The 20,263-nt window shown below is 46.6% G+C and overlaps 2 protein-coding genes across 2 annotated transcripts in view; one reads left to right on the forward strand and one right to left on the reverse strand.

Annotated features, from left to right (window-relative positions):
• CYFIP1 (cytoplasmic FMR1 interacting protein 1) overlaps window positions 1–18,810 on the reverse strand; it is a 139,247-nt gene extending 120,437 nt beyond the window's left edge. Inside the window, 1 exon segment of the mRNA XM_053582044.1 lies at window positions 18,655–18,810. The gene's annotated coding sequence lies outside the window, so the exon portion shown is untranslated.
• LOC128579848 (phorbol-12-myristate-13-acetate-induced protein 1-like) lies at window positions 8,005–8,163 on the forward strand. The gene has a single exon (XM_053582064.1). It carries the CDS (start codon window positions 8,005–8,007, stop codon window positions 8,161–8,163), a length of 159 nt encoding a protein of 52 aa, XP_053438039.1.
• Window positions 18,811–20,263: the final 1,453 nt, after the last annotated feature.

A 20,263-nucleotide genomic window follows, 5' to 3' on the forward strand; every position in this document is an offset into this window, starting at 1 on the left:
TGTGTGTTGTGTCGTGTTGTGTTGTGTGTTGGCTGGGCGACTCTGACCATAAGACTCAGACGACTCCCCTTTCACTTATCCTTGACCACTTCCAGGACTTTTGGCCCGAGCTTAGAACCTGGGTTTAGTGGTGAAGAAACATAAACTTGAGACCTTTTGCAGGAGCGTTTTCAGTGAGGAGCGCAGTGGGCCGGTGCAGGGGCACGGGGCCCAGGCAGGGAGCAACCATGGCGCTGCAGAAGGCGGCCTGGGCTCCGGTTAGCCAGACCGAGCCAAAGCATGGGTGGTGGCGGAGACAGCTGCAGCTGTGCCTGCACCCCCTGCTTCGGGCCCTGGTGATGGTGACACATGTGGCAACGGAGGCAGCTGCGCCCACGCCCCCACCCTCTCAGGCCCTGCAGCAGCACGCCAGCAGCAGAATCTGGTTGAGAATCCCCCTCCCTGAGGCTGAAAAGTATCTTACTGCCCTGGTTGGAGAAAACTGAGGCCAGCACAGTGCTTGCCCTGCAGAAAAAGCCTAAGCCCAAAGAGACTAGCCCCCCTGTATCCTGTTTTGTGGAGCGAGGCGAGCCCAGAAAAGCTTTCTCCCTGCCCTACCTTCCCTTGATCCAGGCACGCCCTAGTGCCCAGCCAGTCCCAGGAGAGGCTGAAGTGGCAGCAGCACCACCTGTCGGCAATCCACCGCATACCCACAGGAGGGCCTTACGGAACGCATCTAGACAGCCTGGGCGGGCTGTAGCCGATTCTACGGCCTTACCACTCTGGGCGGTGGGCCCTGCTGAGGAGGGAACCCTACACTACTGGCCTTTCGCCACGAGTGACCTATACAACTGAAAAATACAAAAGCCTAAGTTCTCAGAAAAACCCGTCACCCTTATTGACCTATTAGATTCTATCTTTTTCACCCATCAGCCCGCTTGGGACGACTGCCAGCAGCTGCTACAGGTCCTCTTCACTACCGAGGAGAGGGAATCTTGGCAGAGGCACCGAAGTCCGTCCTGGACGCTGGACAACAATAGGCAGCCTACCACGAACCCAACATTAATTGAGACCGTGTTCCCACTGACTCGGCCATATTGGGATTTTAATATGGCAGAAGGTAAGGAGAGGCTCCGAGTTTACCGCCAGACTCTAATGGGGGGGTCTCCAGAAAGCGGCAAGGAAGCCGACTAATTTGGCCACAGTAGGAAATGTACAGCAAGAGACAGATGAGTCCCCATCCGCCTTCCTAGAGTAGATCATGGAGGCATTCCACACTTACACGTTCATGGATCCAGAGGCGGAGAGTAGTAAGGCAGCTGTTACGATGGCTTTTTTTATGCAGGACTTGCTGGTGGTGGCTGAACGACTATACAACAACTGAGAGAGCCCAGAGGAAAACAGACACATGCCAGCAACAAGCAGACCAAGAACCTTGCTAAGATCCTGCTCACTGCCATGGTAAGCGGCTCCGAAGAGAAGGAGCAGAGGCTGCGGAAACTGGCTGCCGGAGGAAGTAGGGAGGTGCCCCAGGGGGATTGACCTCAGCTACAGAGAGATCAGTGTGCACACTGCAGGGAGACTGGCCACTGGGTCAGAGACTGTTCAAAAAATGGGACAATAAGGATCCCCCTCGAAACCGGGCCCACATCCTAGTGGGGAAGCATAATGACCTTGATAATGAAATAAGTAACATTAGTATACATCTGCCTTCATGAAAACGCCATTTTCAAGGACAGATTAGAGGACACACGAGTGCCTGGAGGGAGATTGGCCATTAGCATCTGATGTGAATTCAGAGACCACAGTCTGTAACTTAATTACACTTAGCTCATGCCAAAAACTAGTTGAGTGAGGTGCGAGCATAAGTTTGCCTACTTCCTCCTGTTTTCTGTTTTCTTTGATATTGTTTAATGAATTCAAACTGCAGGTAATGGTTTTGTCTTTTTGTAATAGTTAATAAGAAAATGATAAAATGAAGTCTTCAGCATAAGCTAAAAATCATTCTCTGTGTTTCCCCATTATATATGTGTATGCATAGACTGAATTGCTTAATGTATGAGCAGAATTGTTGGAATCTAAACTACTTGATAGAGAAGAATTATGGCTGTAGGGCAGTGATTTTCAAACGGTGTGCTATGAGAAGGTCTGCCCGAAAAATTTTTAAGATTAATTAAATTATTTCTGAAAGAAGTCTAAGAACAGTGGACATGGGGATAGGCCGAGTGTCACACACATTTATGGTCATCCCAGACTGCCCTTACCCTTTACTTGATAGAGACCTCCTTAGTAAAATCAGAGCCCAAATTTCTTTCAAACAAGGAATGCCACAGGTTATGGACAGACAGGGGCATCCTGTTCATGTACTCATCCTGCACTTAGAGGATGAGTATCGACTCCATCAACGACCTCTGCCACCGAACCAAGCGGATATCTCTGAGTAACTGAAGTCCTACCTGTCAGCCTGGGCTGAAACGGGGAGAGTGGGACTGGCAAAACACTGGGCCCCGATCATAGTCGAGCTCAAGCCTGAAGCTGAGCCGGTACGGATAAGACAGTACCCCATGACCCCCGAAGCCAGAAACGGAATCCTGCCACACATTCGGCGGCTACTGGATGCCGGGATTCTGATCTCCTGCCAGTCCCCATGGAACACCCCCTTGTTACCAGTTAAAAAAACCCTCACTAATGATTACTGGCCAGTTCAAGACCTCCGGGTGGTTAATAAGCAGGTAATGGACATTCACCCTACTGTACCAAATCCCTACAACCTCTTAAGCCCACTGGCCCTGTCCCAGACCTGGTATACAGTATTAGATTCAAAAGATGCCTTCTTCAGCTTGTCGCTGGCGCCCCAGAGCCAGGCCCTGTTCGCCTTCGAGTGGAGTGACCCGGAGAGAGGCATCAGTGGACAGCTAACATGGACCCACTTGCCACAAGGGTTAAAGAATTCTCCAACTGGGCGGCGCCTGTAGCTCAGTGAGTAGGGTGCCGGCCCCATATGCCGAGGGTGGCGGGCTCAAACCCAGCCCCGGCCAAACGGCAACAAAAAAATAGCCAGGCGTTGTGGCGGGCGCCTGTAGTCCCAGCTGCTCGGGAGGCTGAGGCAAGAGAATCACGTAAGCCCAAGAGTTAGAGGTTGCTGTGAGCCGTGTGACGCCACGGCACTCTACCCAAGGGCGGTACAGTGAGACTCTGTCTCTACAAAAAAAAAGAATTCTCCAACTATCTTTGATGAGGCCCTGCACAAGGACCTGGGTGAGTTCCGCAGGCAGCACCCCAATCTGACCCTCCTCCAATATGCAGATGACATCCTAGTGGCAGCCATCAGCGAACAGGACTGCTTACAAGGCACGCGAGACCTGCTCATCACAGTGGGGGATGGGGGGTATTGGGCTTCAGCAAAGAAAGCCCAGATCTGTCAGCAAACTGTAAGTTACCTGGGATACACCCTTAAAGATAGTCAAAGGTGGCTCACTGAGACCAGGAAGCAGACTGTACTCAAGATCCCGACCAACCAACCCCAGGCAGGTGCAAGAGTTTCTGGGGTCTGCAGGATTCTGTCGACTTTGGGTACCAGGCTTTGCTAAAATTGCAAAACCCCTCTATGAAGCCACGAGGGAGGGGCACCCCTTCGAGTGGGCAACAGAAAGAGAATTAGCCTTTCAGAGACTTAAGACTGCTCTGCTTTCTTCCCCCGCTTTGGGGCTCTCTGACATTACAAAACCATTTCATCTCTGTGTAGATGAACATAAAGTGATAGCCAAGGGGGTGTTGACCCAGACTTTGGGGCCCTGGACCCACCCAGTAGCCTAGTTATCAAAAAAACTAGTCCCGGTGGTGTCAGGATGGCCCCCCTGCCTCCAACTTGTGGCAGCCACTGCGCTGCTCGTAAAGCATGCAGACAAACTCACCCTGGGGCAGGAACTGTTGCTGACCACGCCCCATGCCATCAAAGGTGTCTTGAAACCCCCAGACTGGTGGATGAGCAACGCGCGTCTAACACACTACCAGAGCTTGTAACTTAACCCACCACGAATCCAGTTCTTGCCCTGCACTGCCCTAAACCCCGCCACTCTCCTGCCCAACCCAGATGTGGAGACACCACTCCACAATTGCCAGGATATCCTAGCCTAAGTCCACAGCACACGCCAGGACCTGACTGACCAACTGCCGCGGGATGCTGAGGAGATCTGGTTCACAGATGACAGTTTTATAAAAGATGGCCAACAGTACGCAGTGGGCAGTGGTGGTCTCTGAGGCAGGTACACTCCGGGCTGAACCTCTTCCAGTCAGAACCTCTGCCCAGTGGGCTGAATTAATTGCCCTCACCAAGGCTTTGGTTCTAGGCCAAGGAAAAAAGCTTAATATCTATACTGACAGCAGATACGTGTTCGCCACTGCTCACATACCCGGAGCCATCTACTGGGAGAGGGGATTGCTGACAGCGGAGGGGAGGACTGTTAAAAACAAACAAGAAATACTAGACTTACTAGCTACCAAATGGCTACCAAAAAAATCTAGCCATCATCCATTGCCCAGGACATCAAAAGCCCACTACCCCAGTGGAAAAGGGCAATCATCAGGTGGACAAGGCTGCCAGAAGTGCAGCCCTCAGAGCCATCCAGGCCCTGACAGTTAATCTACCCAACACTGGGCCTCCAGTCCTGCCAGAAGAGCCCAAATACACCCCGGAGGACTTGGCCTGGATCGGCACCATCCCTCAGGCACATAACCCCTCCCAGTATAATGGCTGGTGGTGCACAGCCAATGGGAAAATCGTCCTCCCTGCGCAGCTGGGGCTAGACATTTTACAGTGCATGCACCAAGCAACCCATATGGGCAGTAGGAAATTAAGAGATCTAATCCGACATGCATGGATTAAGAGCGAGCGAATGGATGTGAATGTGGAACAGACAGCTAACACTTGCAAAGCTTGCCAGCTCATTAATGCCCAAGCCGGACCTACTACTCAAGGCACCCGCACAAGGGGCACCAAGCCTGGTACGTATTGGGAAGTAGACTTCACGGAAATTAAGCCTGGTTGGTATGGATACAAATAACTCTTAGTCTTTGTAGATACTTTCTCAGGGTGGGTAGAAGTCTTCACCACCAAACATGAAACTGCTCAAACCGTGGCGAAAAAGCTGCTAGAGAACATTCTTCCCAGGTATGGACTGCTGGCTATAATTGGCTCATAAAATGGGTCAGCCTTTATATCTCAAATAACTCAAGAGGGTAGCCACAGCACTGGGAACAACCTGGAAATTACATTGTGCATACAGGCCCCAGAGCTCAGGGCAGGTAGAAAGAATGAATAGAACTTTAAAAGAGACCTTAACCAGGGCAGCGCCTGTGGCTCAGCAGGTAGGGCGCCAGCCCCATATGCCGAGGGTGGCGGGTTCAAACCCAGCCCCGGCCAAAACTGCAACAACAACAACAAAAAATAGCCGGGCATTGTGGCGGGCACCTGTAGTCCCAGCTACTTGGGAGGCTGAGTCAAGAGAATCGCCTAAGCCCAAGGATTTGGAGGTTGCTGTGAGCTGTGTGATGCCACGGCACTCTACTGAGGGCGATAAAGTAAGACTCTGTCTCTACAAAAAAAAAAAAAAAAAAGCGAGACCTTAACCAAATTAACCCTGGAGTCTGGCGGGGACTGGATGGCTCTCCTTCCCTTTGCCGTATATAGTGTCAGAAATTCCCCCCCTAGGTCTCTCTCCCTATGAAATTCTCTATGGGAGACCACCTCCTATTATTCCAAATAACCGCATAGATCTTTTAACAGAGGCAAATGATGAAGATTTTCTCCTTTCCCTCCGCTATTGTAGGATAATATTTAGAAATAAACTTATCCTACATCAAGCACACAAAGTAAATTCAGTGTGAGTTTAAAATGACATGCTTTTCTTCCAGAAGCTTAAGAGGCTTGGACCCCCCTGGGTTACTCACAGAGTTAGGTTTTTTTGGAATTGTAAAAATTCCTTAGGCCTTTTCTCTGAAGCAGTACACCCCGTGAAGCCTGAGATCCAAGGGCATGCCGCCCTGCCTCAGAGATACGGGCCAGAGGGTTGACATATGTTAACAACATATTGTCAGAGGTCTATAGGTGCTCTGCCCTGAAGGAAGGTCACAGTCGTTACTTCATACTGAGTAAACTGAGTGAATGCTTGAAGATATTCTTCTATTAACTCTGTTCCCCTATAGCTGTTTTTGTCTTTGTGCCCTGCTCGGAAAACTAGTCACTGTTTAGAGGAAGAGATTTACTACACAAGTGGTTACATTGATATGATAAATATTTCCTTTCAAGTTAAAATTCAGCTAATAGATAATGGATTAGGTGTGTACATGACTGGAAGAGTATAAAACTTAAACTTGGAATAAAGAACTTTGCTATATGCCATCCCACGGTGTATAGTCTGTTTCTTGACTTAATAATTACAGGAGCGAGTTTACACCTTCAGCAAAGCTGCTGCTCATTCGCGTCTCAGTTCACGCAATAGCTATTACCAGCAGGCTCAGAAAGAGAATTGGAACCGCCTGAGTGCCACCTATGCGGCAGGCCTGATCCCAGAGCCTCACAAGTTTCGGCCAGGGGACTGGGTCTATGTCAAGAGACACAAGCAGGAAACTCTCGAACCACGGTGGAAAAGGCCTTAGACTGTGATCCTGACCAACCCCACTGCACTCAAGGTTGACGGCATGGCTGCATGGGTCCATCACACTCACATCCGGTTGGCAGACCCGTTTGCCATCAAGGAGGATTATATCCCACAATGGAAGCTCGAGAAAGACCCTGCCAACCCACTCAAGCTCCCCTGATGATTCCAGACTCACCACTGAGGTCCCATGATTGGGTCCTCTTAGTTATAAGGAGAAGAGGGGAATGAAGGACCCAGTGATGCTGTGACGCCATTTGGAGCTTTTTTTTTTTTTTTTTTTTGTCTTTCATCCTCCATTTTTAGAAAACCTGAAAGCTTCCTATCTCCTGGAATGCATCCCTATCTCCCAGTTTCATTTCTCAGTAAACCACACCCCTCCCTATCTCCCGGGATGCGTCCCTATCTCCTGAAGTGCCTCCGCCACCCACCCACCCAATCAGCCTTGAACTCTAGTATAGGCACAAGAAATAACCAATGCAAGGGCCACACTCCATATCACCCCATATCCCCCTCATAAAAAACCCCCCATGCGCTGCGAGCACAGGGCTCTTGGTCCCAGCTGCGTCTGGGGTTGCCGACAGCCCAGGCTCGAGCTTGAATAAATGTCCTTGTGTGATTGCATCAGTGTCTGACTCTCTCGTGTGGTCCTTGGGGACCCTGATTCTTGGGTGTAACAAATTACGTATGATATATGAATTATATCTCAACAAGCCTGATACTCAGGAGGCTGAGGCAAGAGAATTGCCTAAACCCAGGAGTTGAAGGTTGCTGTGAGCTGTGATGTCATTGCACTCTACTGAGGGTGATAAAGTAAGACTCTGTGTCTAAAAAAAAAAAAAGAAAGAAAGAAAGAAAGAAAAGAAGCAACACATAAATTGGACTATGTTGGCTCAGCACCTGTAGCGCAAGCGGCTAGGGAGCCAGCCATATACATGGGAGCTGGTGGATTTGAACCCAGCCTGAGCCCACCAAACAATGAGAACTAGAACCAAAAAATAGCCAGGAGTTGTAGTGGGTGCCTATAGTCCCAGCTACTTGGGAGGCTGAGGCAAGAGAATCGCTTAAGCCCAGGAGTTGGAGGTTGCTGTGAGCTATGACGCCATAGCACTCTACCCAGGGTGACAGTTTAAGACTGTCTCAAAAAAAAAAAAAAAAAAATGGACTATGTCAAAATTAAAATGCGTTGGGGACCTCAGAGGTTCCTGGCACAGTGCTTGGCAGCTTCGTGCTTCTGGTTTTTTCCCATCCAGCCAACCCATCCCGCCCGGCCCGCACGCACTTCACGTCCTGCAGATGCCCGAGGTGCTCGGGCTGGGAGACTGAGACCCGGGGATCCGCAGCAGCGTTCGCAGCGGCACTTGCCGAGATGGCCGGGAAGAAGGTGCATAAGAACGCACAGCCGAGCCCCAGGCGCACTGAGCTGGAAGAGGAGGGTGCTGCTCAGCTCAGGAGACTGGGAGACAAACTGAATTTCCAGCAGAAACTTCTGAATCTGATAACGAAATTCTTCTGCTCAGGAACGTGACTGCAACAAAAACTTGAGCATAAGGGGACTCCTTCAAAAGGGAAGTTTCCCTCAATAGGTGCAAGTGGTACAAATTTCATCAATTCGAAGAGAGGTCTCCTTGCATGTAATTGAGAGGAGTGAGAAGGAGCATTCACTGGCTTGTGGACGCCCTTGAAAAGTGAAGATGGAATACCTCAGAATTTCTGTGGGGGGGGTTCATATATCATTTTTGGGGATGTGAGAACATTGTAAAACTTTTTTTAGTTAGAGGATGATTCTGTTATTTTTGCAGAAGGTCATTGCCCAGCCTGGTATAAAAGGAGTTAAAAATAAGATTAAGGCTGAAAGAAACAGTTCAGTGTTGGGTTTTTTTTTGTTTTGTTTTTTACTTTTCAGTGCCAACTCCAGAGCACTGTATACTATTTAGTTTATATATATATTGTCTTGTGAAAAGGACAAATTTCATTCTGAGAACACTGAATGTTATACTGAATGTTGATTGCATAGGTCACTACATAATGTAAAATAAGTTAATTTGTTTGTTCTGATTCAAATTGTACTACTTCTGTTCAGATGACTTTCATTAAATATGTTCCGTGGGGTTAACTGGAAAGTGTGGAAAACTGGAAAATAACTTTGAAAAAATTGGGTTTTATAGGAGTACTACTTGGTGCCAGTTAAGTCTTGCAAAATGAACATAAAATGAGAAAAGAGGATTTGGAATAACTAGGGAAAATGAAAAAAACAGAACTTTTCAACTGATGTAGTTAAAATTTATGAAGGCCAGTACACATTCTAAAGATGTTCCTAAAAATTAAAATACTAATCAGTGTGTATCCTATGAAAAGCAATCTTTAAAATAAATAATATTTTCATAATTAGAATATACTTTGATTAAAAAAGGGACAGATATTTCTTATTCATAACGCAAATCCCATATAGACATGCACAAAAATAATGGCATGATTGAATTTCAGAAGTAACTATTTTATCTATTTATAATCAAAATATTTTTGTTTCATTTGAAGGTGTGTGTTAAAGTTCCATTTTTGAGTTATGAGACAAGAATTTTATAACTACTTGAATTTTTACAGTAAAAATAATATAGGGTATAGTCACTTTTTATGAAAAATTATCTCACATTTGTTTTTCTCAGTATTACTTAAGGCTGTTTAATTGGAAAGATGTTTTTTCTGCCAAGAGGTAGATATTTTGCCATATGGGTATTTATGGTCTATAACTATTTAAATGTATGAACACCTATGAAAATTGGTATGTTGTCACTATAAAACTATTAAAAGTTATCACCATTAAAAAAAAAACAACATTAAAATTGTTATAGGCCGGGCAAAGTGGCTCATGCCTGTAATCCCAGCACTTGGGAGGCAAAGGCTGGTGGGTTGCCTGAGCTTACAGGTTCGAGACCAGCCTGAGCCAGAGTGAAACTTTGTCTCTAAACATAGCCAGGTGTTGGCGCCCGTGGCACAGTGGTATGGCACCGGCCACATACACGAGGCTGACAGGTTCAAACCCAGCCCGGGCCAGCTGAACAATGATGACAACTGCAACAAAAAAAAATAGCTAGGCATTGTGGTAGGTTCCTCTAGTCCCAGCTACTTGGGAGGCTGAGGCAAGAGAATCGCTTAAGTCCAAGAGTTGCAGGTTGCTATGAGGTATGACACCATGGCACTCTACCAAGGGCTACATAGTGAGACTCTGTCTCAAAAACAAAAACAAAATAGCCAGGTATTGTAGCTGGTGCCTGTAGTTCCAGCTACTTGGGAGGCTGAGGCAAGAGAATCACTTGAGTCCAAGAGTTTGAGGTTGCTGTGAGCTATGACATAACAGCACTCTGTTGAGAGTGACAAAGTAAGATTCTGTCTCAAAACAAATAAATAAATAAAATAAAACGTGTTATACATCCAAGGACACCATCAAGAGAGTGAACAGATAGCCAACAGATATTTGCTAATTATATCTGATAAATGATTGATATCTAAAATATATAAAGTGCTGAAACTCAATACCAAAAAAACAACCTGATTCAAAAATGGGCAAAAGGGTTGAATAGACATTTCTCCAAAGAAGATATGTAAAATGGCCAATAAGTACATGAAGATGGGCTCAGCATCAGTAATCATGGGGAAATGCAAATTAAAATCAGAATTAGATACTTCACACCCATTAGGATGACTATTAAATACAAACAGAAAATAACAAGTATTGCCAAGGATGTAGAGAAACTGAAATTTTATACTGTTGGTGTGAACTGTAAAATGGTGAAGCTGCTATACAAAACAGTCCCTCAAAAAAAATTAAATAGTTGGCTGGATGCCTGTAGCTCAGTGGCTGGCAGGTTCGAACCTGCCCCGGGGCCTGCCAAAAAATAGCAGGGCGTTGTGGTTGGTGCCTGTAGTCCCAGCTACTTGGGAGGCTGAGGCAAGAGAATCTCTTAAGCCTTAGAGTTTGAGGTTGCTGTGAGCTGTGATGCCACCACACTCTACCAAGGGCAACAAAGTGAGACTCTGTCTCAAAAAAAAAAAAAAAAATTAAACAGTAAATTATCCTATGATCCTGTGATTCCATTTCAACTTTCAAAAAATTGAAAGCAAGGTTTTGAACAGACATTTGTACACAAATGTTCACAAGCAGCATACTACAGGTAGAAAAATCCCAAATATCCATCAACAGATGAATAGAAAAATAAAATGTGGCATGCAATATTATTCAGCCTTAGAAAGTAATGAAAAGCTAACACCTGCTACAAAATGGATGGAACACTGAAGATACTATAGTAAATGAAATAAGTGAAATGAAAGGGCAAAGGCTGTATGAGTCCACTTACATGAGATACCTAGAATAGAGATACAAAGTGGAAAGGTGGTTACTTGTAGCTAACAGTAGTTAGAAAAAAAAAAAAACCGGTAGTGGGCGGCAGCGCCTGTGGCTCAGCGGGTAGGGCGCCGGCCCCATATGCCACATATGCGAGGGTGGCGGGTTCATAACCCAGCCCCGGCCAAACTGCAACAAAAAAATAGCCGGGTGTTGTGGCGGGCGCCTGTAGTCCCAGCTACTTGGGAGGCTGAGTCAAGAGAATCGCCTAAGCCCAAGGATTTGGAGGTTGCTGTGAGCTGTGTGATGCCACAGCACTCTACCGAGGGTGATAAGATGATACTCTGTCTCTACAAAAAAAAACAAAAAACGGTAGTTACTAGAACAATGGAGAGAGTTTTAGCTTGGGATGACAAAAAGTTCTATAGAGATACATAGTGGTGATGGTTGTACAGCAATGTAAATGCATTTAATGCCACTCAACTACATTCAAAATGGCTAAAATGGGCTCGGCGCCTGCAGCTCAGTGAGTAGGGTGCCAGACACATGCTAGGGGGTTCTAGTCCAGCCCTGGCCTGCTAAACAACAATAACAACTGCAACCAAAAAAAATAGCCATGCGTTGTGGTGGGCGCTGCAGTCACAGCTCAGGAGGCTGAAGCAAGAGAATCGCTAAAGCCCAAGAGTTTGAGGTTGCTGTGAGTTGTGATGCCACAGCACTCTACCCAGGGCGACATAGTGAGAGACTGTCTCAAAAAAAAAAAAAAAAAACAGCTAAAAAGGTAAATTATACATATACTTTATTATAGCTTTTAAAAGATCAGGTAGGGAGGTTCAGCGCCTGTGGCTCAAGCAGCTAAGGCGCCAGCCACATAACACCAGAGCTAGCGAGTTCAAATCCAGCCCGGGCCCGTCAAACAATGACAACTGCAAGCACAAAATAAGCCGGGCGTTGTGGCAGGCGCCTGTAGTCCCAGCTACTTGGGAAGCTGAGGCAAGAGAATCACTTAAGCCCAGGAGTTGGAGGTTGCTGTGAGCTGTGATGCCACAGCCCTCTACCCAGGGGGTCAGGTTAAGGCTCTGTCTCAAAAAAAAAAAAAAAAGGTAGGGTGATTCCCTCATTCATTTTTGCTTAAATATTTTTTGCAGCTATTCTAGTTTATTTTCCCTTTCATATAAATCCCTGTCCATCAGCTATTCTTTGTCGACCTCATCAGGCCTTGCATCTAAGTCTTCACAGCAGCATTATTCATAAAACGCAAAAAGTGGGAACAACTACCAACAAACAAAATATGACAGGTCTCTACGATAGAATACAATTTAGCAACAAAAAGGAATTAAATAATACTCATGCATGTTCTAATACCAATGAATTTAACATGGTAAATCAAAGAAGCCACACATAAAGACCTCATATTGCATACTTGATGTTAAATGTCCAGAAACAGCAGATCTATAAGAGACAGAAAGTATTAATACACATATACTAGTGATTACCTGGGACGGAGTTAGGAATGGGGATTAACTGTAAATGGGAATGAGGGATTTTATTAAGCTGACGAATATGATCTAAAATTGGAGTATGATGATAGTTGCACAACTGTAAATCCTCTAAATATCATCACACAATGGACCAATGAACAACACAGGTTTAAATTGTGCAGGTCCACTTACACGAAAATTTTTTTCAATAAAAGTCACCCCAGTGTACCTGACTCTCCTGCCCACCCAGTGTCCCCTCAACCTCTTCTGCCTCTGCCACCCCTGAGACAGCAAAACCAACCTTCCTCTCCCTTCTATCAACACAAAGATGACAACAAAGACCTTTACGATGATCCACTTCTACTTAATGAACAATGAACGTATTTTCCCTGCCTTATGATTTTCTTAGTAACATTTTTTCTCTAGAAGACAATATATAATATACATAACATACAAAATATGTGTTAATCAGCTGTTTAAGATACTGGTAAGGATTCTAGTCAACAGTGCACTATTAGGTGGTGCCCGTGGCTCAGTCGCCAGCAACAGATTCTTGGGAATCTGAGGCAAGAGAATCGCTTAAGCCCAAGAGTTGGAGGTTGCTGTGAGCTGTGATGCCACAGCACTCTATCCAAGGCGACAGCTTGAGACTGTCTCAAAAAAAACAGTGGACTATTAGTAGTAAAATCTGGGGAACTCAAAACTTATATAGATTTTTCAACCTCATGGGGGGGGCCCTACCACATCATTCAAGGGTCAACTATATATTTCTGGTAAATTTTATAAAGTAATTACACTATATACCTCAATAAAGTTGTTTAAAATTTTTGTTTTGAAATCATGCTTCAATTTTAAAATTAGTATTGTATTAAATCTACAGATCAGTTTAGAGAGAAGTGACATCTTTACTATGGTCAGTGTTCCAATTCACAACCACGGTATGTCTCTCCACTTATTTAAGTGATCGTTGATTTCTTTCATCATCTTTTTGTAGTTTTCAGGATACAAGTTCTATATATGTTTCATTCAACTGTATCTAAGTGTGATTTTTTTTAAGCTACCGAAATGTTTTGTTTGTTTTTTTTTGAGACAGAGTCTCACTATGTCGCTCTTGATAGAGTACCATGGCATCACAGCTCACAGCAACCTCCCATTGGGCTTAAGCGAGTCTCTTGCCTCAGCCTCCTAAGTAGTGGGGACTACAGGCGCCTGCCACAATGCCTGGCTATTTTTTGTTGAGGTTGTCATGGTTGTTTAGCTGGCCCGGCATGCGTTCAAACCCGCCAGCCTTGGTGTATGTGGTCAGCACTGTAACCACTGTGCTACAGGCTCCGAGCCACCGAAATGGTATTTTTCTTTTAATTTCACTTTCTAATTGTACACTGCTAGTTCAGTAGTCCCCCTTTATCTGTGGTTTTGTCATCCACAGTTTCTCTTTCTGTGGTTTCAGTTACCCACAGTCAACTGCCCTCTGAAAATAGGGAGCACAATAAAATAGGTAATTTTGAAAGACAGAACATTTTCACATAACTATTGCAGTATATTGTTATTAATTTCTTAAAAATTTTTTTAATTTTTTTTGTTGGGGGGGGTTTATTTGTTTTGTTTTTTTGAGACAGAGCCTCAAGCTGTCACCCTGGGTAGAGTGCCTTGACATCACAGCTCACAGCAACCTCCAACTCCTGGGCTCAAGCGATTCTCCTGCCTCTGCCTCCCAAGTAGCTGGGATTACATGCATCTGCCACACCAGGCTATTTTTTGGCCCGGGCTGGATTTGAACCTGCCAGCTCAGGTGTATGTGGCTGGCGCCTTAGCCGCTTGAGCCACAGATGCCAAGCCTATTGTTATTCATTTCTTACGGTGCCTAATTTATATATTAAACTTTATCACAGTTATTTATGTATAGAAAAACAATAGTATATATAGGGTTTGGTTTCCAAGATTTCAGGCATCCACTGAGGGTCTTGGAATGTATCCCTCAAGGACCACTGTATATAGAAATAACATCAATTTTGATGTTGGATTTTATAACCTTGCTAATTAGTTCTAATGCTTTTTAGAGCTAATAGTTCTAATAGTTTTTTTCACAGATTCCTTCAATTTTCTATGTAATCATGTTGTTTGCAAAAAGGGATAGTTTTATTTTCCCTTTCCAATTTGTATGCTTTTTCTTTCTTTTCTTTTTTTATTTTTCTGAGACAGAGTCTTAGTCTGTCACCGTGCGTAGAGTGTCGTGGTGTCATAGCTCATAGCAACCCCTGTCTCCTGCTCTCAAGCTATCCTCCTGCCTCAGCCTCCCAAGTAGCTGGGACTACAGATGCCCACCACAATGTCCAACTAGTTTTTCTATTTTTAGTAGGGACAGGTCTCACTCTTGCTCAGTCTGGTCTTGAACTCCTGAGTTCAAGCCATCCATTTGCCTCAGCCTCCCAGAGTTCTGGGATTAAAGGTGTGAGCCACCGTGCCCAGCTTTAGAATTATAGGCTTGAGCCACCATGTCTGGCTGCTTTTTCTTTCTTTTTCTGATCTTATTGCACTGGCTAAAATAAACCTTTTTTTTTTTTTTTGTAGAGACAGAGTCTCATTGTACCACCCTCGGTAGAGTGCCATGGCGTCACACGGCTCACAGCAACCTTTAACTCTTGGGCTTACATGATTCTCTTGCCTCAGCCTCCCGAGCAGCTGGGACTACAGGCGCCCGCCACAACGCCCAGCTACTTTTTTTGTTGCAGTTTGGCCAGGGCTGGGTTTGAACCCGCCACCCTCGGCATATGGGGCCAGCACCCTACTCACTGAGCCACAGGCACCGCCCCTAAAATAAACCTTTTAAATTATGCCAACATAATTGACCCATGCTCCAACTGTGGCCTCTATGGATCAGCTAAATTTTGTTACTGAAGTAGCAAAACCAATAAAAATAGCCAGAACATGCATATTAGTTAAACTTCATACTTTAATATAGTTTTCAAATATAAAATCTTTCAGAAAAGATAATACAAAGAGTAACTCTCCCTTATACAGCACTTTTCCTATATTATCTCATTTGCTCTTCTTAATGATTTAGTAAGTTCCACACTGTTAAAGGAAAATGGGCCATCCTAGGCCAAGCAACTTGCCCACCTGGACTCGGTAATCACTGTTGAAGCAGACATCAACAGAAGTCAAATTTGCCAGGACCAACTTGATCTCCCCTGCTGGGGAAGTCTCTGTCCTTCCACCCTCTGGCCATCTGGGCAGCACTACACAAACTGAGCTGACCTCTCTATAAGCTGGTACTAGTAAAATTCAAATGAAAAGTCAGTAATCAGATGGAGACCCAATGAGGAGGGCTGAGAGAGAAGACTGGTCCACCTGGACCTTTATCAGCAAAGTAACCCTGGCCTGGAGAATGATCCCTACAACGTAACAAATGCTCATGAATGGCTCAGAGCCCATAGCACAGTGCTTTCAGCACCAGCCACATGCACCAAGGGTGGTGAGCTTGAACCTGGCCAGGACCAGCTAACCAACAATGACAACTGCAACAGAAAATAGCTGGGCCTTGTGGTGGGCATCTGTAGTCCCAGCTACTTGGGAGGCTGAGGCAAGAGAATCTCTAAGCCTAAGAGTTTGAGGTTGCTGTGAGCAGTAATGCCACCACACTCTACCGAGGGTTACATAGTGAGATTCTGTCTCAAAAAAAAAAAAAAAAAAGAGAGAGAGAGAAATGCTTATGAATCACAGCAAGGTGTCTATAAAAGTAAGTAAATAATAAAAAAAAATACTCATGAAATATTAGCTATTAAAAAAAATATTAGCTATTATTTAAACCCAAATTCACCTTTAGAATGCTGAGTATATGCACAAAGACACAGACACAAGCATTGACCACTGTCCCCTAGCAGGAACACAGTGGTAGAAAATGGTAAATAAACATAATGTCAATTAACAGGAGGCTGATTAAATAAATGATAATACAGCCACACTAGGAAATACCATACAGTTATCGAAAAGATTGAGGGGAATGTGTGTATGTATACTGCACACATCTAAGTACTTTAATCAAAGATCATTAAGTGAAAATGTATAATATATACTCAATATAATCTCATTGTTACCAAAAAAAGCTATGTATGCACAGAAAAGACTATACACTACAGCAGAAGTAGGAAAGATTGCTCTTTTTGTATAAGTAGTCCCACGCTGTTGACATTTTTTAATAAACTGGGAGTTTTACAACTTTTCTCATCACTTAAAAATACTTTAGTCTTGGGCGCGCCTGTGGCTCAGTCGGTAAGGCGCCGGCCCCATATACCGAGGGCGGCGGGTTCAAACCCGCCCCGGCTGAACTGCAACCAAAAAATAGCTGGGCGCTGTGGCCGGCGCCTGTACTCCCAGCTACTCGGGAGGCTGAGGCAAGAGAATCGCTTAAGCCCAGGAGTTGGAGGTTGCTGTGAGCTGTGTAATGCCATGGCACTCTACCGAGGGCCATAAAGTGAGACTCTGTCTCTACAAAAAAAAAAAATAATAATAATCTCTCTTTCAGGCTGTTTCTTCAAGCCCTTGCATCTTTACTCCTCAGGGACAAAGTGCAGCACACCTGAATCTCATACACATTATGCCAAGTGAAGGAGCTAGATTCAAAGCCCACTCATGACACTCTGGAAAAAGCAAGATGGCAGATATGGGAACAGATCAGTGGCTGCCGGGAGGGGAGGATGAAGAGATGGAACTACTACGAGGGAGGGGCACAGAGGGAGGAGGTGGTGGAACTGCTCTGCGCTCTGATGGTGGTGGGAGACACATGACTCTATGCATCTGTTAAAACTCATTGAACTGTATGGCAAAAAGTGAATTTTACTATATGCAAATTTTAAAATAAATGTAAACACACACAAACTTCAGGGATACGTTTTCTTTGAATAACCTTCTAACACACAAACGCACTGAGACAGGAAAGGTTCTCCGCAGCTCTGCCTTGCCTCAGTCACAGTGAGGATGCTGCTGCTGGAAAGGGGCAGCAGGAGTCGCACCACTTCAGCACCGTTTTCCTGCGGAACTACAAATGCACACCTGCCCCGCCCACGTTTATTTGAAACGTGATTAGGTTCTTTCAGGCCTTGTGCCGGCAGATACAGATTTTCCAAGGAAAACCATTAGCCACCCTCAGGGATAAGGGACAGCACGTGTGCAACCCTCACCGGCTTACAGCTGATGCAGCTCGGGCTGACGACCTGGCCCGGACTTTGCAGCGCTGTCACCCAGCTGGCGTGCACAGCTGCCGGAGCCAGAGCTCCAGGCATACCCGCCGCCTCAGCCGCGCATCACTTGGGGAATCCTGTGAGAAGACAGCCAAGAAATACTACCGGGCTCGTAACGCAGCAAAAAACAGTCAGGTGTTGCACACGGTGCCCTTCACCACGGAAAAGGTACATTCCTGCATCTCCGACGCCCACGCGGGAGCAGATCCCCGGGGATCCGGACCAAGACGCAATCGCCGTCGACAGTATCCAAACTTAACAGCGGAATTCACAACGCCCGGACGCCTAGCTCAGCTTAAAATCGCTCCTTACATCCCATTTCCTAAATATTCTTCCACCCTTTTTCTCACCCGCCAACGTGCTGCAAATTAAACACCAGCATTTTAGGCTTAAAATACATGATGCCGATGCGGCGCGTAAGAGGGCTGCCCACGTCGCGATCGCGCCTCTAACAAAGCCCAAAACTCAATCTCCCCTAATTTGCAGGCCGGATTCCTCAGACCACGACCTCCCGCTGCTTCTCAAACAGGGGCACGGAACAAAAACCGGTTGGGGTGTCATCGCACGACCTCAGTGCAAGATTAGCATCCGTCAGCGCCTTCCTTCCCAACAATAACACGCACGACGGCGACCCACTCTAGCCAGAGGGAGCCCCGCCACGTGCCGGGGCCGCGGGATCCCGGCTGCTGACCCCGGGCACACGGGGTCGGGGCGCTCGCGATCGGAGACCCGTAAGGGTAGGCCTGGGATGTGTGGGACCCCGGGGCCGGAGAGCGGAGGCCCGGAACTGGAGGACAAGGAGGCCGGGGAGACCAAGGAAGCCGCGCCGCCAGGGAGGCCGCGCCACCTAGGGTCAAATCCCGGCCCCGCCGCCGCCCTATCCGGCCCAAGTTCCAAGGACGACCGGGACCCCACGGAGGCCGCAGGGCAGGAGCGAGCGCGGCGAGGTTCCTCACCTGGGTCCCGGGCGGCGGCTCGAGGGTCCCGGGCGGGCCCTGGGAGTTTCCTGCCTGAGTGAGTCACTCGGGCGGGCCGGGAATGCGCCAGGAAGCGTTCGGCCTCCTCCCCTTCCTCCCAGGGCGGGGGCTCCCGGCTCGGCCTCTTCCTCCCAGCGCTCCTCCCTCGGCCGCGGCCAGGCCGCTGCCTCCTGCCTGGGCGTCACCCTCCCCTTCCTCGCCGCCGGCCGAAGGTGCTGTCCCGGGCGGAGGGCCCTGAGCAGCACCTGCCGGCCAGCGGCCTCAGCTTGCGCGAGCCCGGGGCGAAGCAGGCGTGGAGTTGTACCGAAGGAACTGGGTCCGCACCGCGTCCCGGGGCTCCACAGGGCAGGACAGGAGCCCGGGGGACACCCCGGGCGCGCTAATGCAGCGCCCCACCACCACGTGAGGAGGCCCCACCTTCCCTTCGCCGCCGCCGAGCGGGAGCGCGGCAGGCGGCTGGGGGCCGGCGCGGCAGGTGCGGCAGGTACGCGCCTCCCGGGCCTACTGCAACCCTCACTTTCCCTCTGAGCCGTGGGCAGATACGTATGCAGACTTGTGGGAATGGCTGGCAGGAGAAAACCTGACTTGAACCAGTCCCAAAAAAACAATCATGAAAAAGCTTAATAGAGTAAACTCGTCACAAACATGCTTAGAAAAGTTGCCCTAAACTACCCAGTTTAACCCAAGCCCACCCACGTAACTTCCGCTTCACTCCAGACCTTGGTTCTTATGGAAAACAATAGGGATGAGCATCAGGGTTTCTAGTGTAGCTTTCACATAGTGAAAACCACCACAGGTTCAATTGCCCCCTGACTGTGCTCTGGATAAAACCAAAAGTTAACAGCCAATGGATCCTGACCAGGATTAAAACAATCCACCGGTTGCCTTAATATTGAGATCACCCTCTCTGGAAACTCCAAAGATTCCTCACACTTCTTCACAAAACAGGAGCTTTGATTAACATTTGGCCAAGGCTAAGTTAGATTTCAAAGATTTTTTACACTATAGATGATAGAACACAAATCTAAGGTATAATGTGATAATTTTAAAATATAATCCCTAAAGCAATGAATCTTTCAAAATATAATTTCAAAAATTCAAGAGGAGATAAAGTAAAATACCAAAATACACTCAGTCCAGAAGAAGGCAGGAAAGAAGTAACAAAAAGCACGGAAGACAGAGAACACTTAAATACAACAACATTAGATTACATTAAATCACGTGGACTAGACACATAATCATTAAATTCACTACTAAATACGCTAAATGTAAATGAATTAAAACAGAAATTATCACGTTGGATGGAAACAAGACCCAAATATATGCTGTTTATAAAGGACATAATTTAGGGAGAGCACGTGGCTCACACTTGTAATCCTAGCACTCTGGGAGGCCGGCCCAGTCAGGAAAATCACTTGAGCTCAGTAGTTTGAGGCCAGCCTGAGCAAAGCAAGATAAAATTAGTGGAGGCTGGGCACAGCGGCTCATGTCTGTAATCCCAGCACTTTGGAAGGCCAAGATGGGCAGATTGCTTGAGCTCATGAGTTCCAGACCAGCCTGAGCCAGAGCGAGACTCTATCTCTAAACA

This window comes from Nycticebus coucang, chromosome 2 (assembly GCF_027406575.1).
Source record: "Nycticebus coucang isolate mNycCou1 chromosome 2, mNycCou1.pri, whole genome shotgun sequence".
Classification (NCBI taxonomy): Eukaryota; Metazoa; Chordata; class Mammalia; order Primates; family Lorisidae; genus Nycticebus; species Nycticebus coucang.

What these genes read in the sequence shown, in the direction of transcription:
- LOC128579848 (XM_053582064.1), top strand. Translation starts at nt 8,005, where the DNA reads ATGGCCGGGAAGAAGGTGCATAAGAACGCACAGCCGAGCCCCAGGCGC.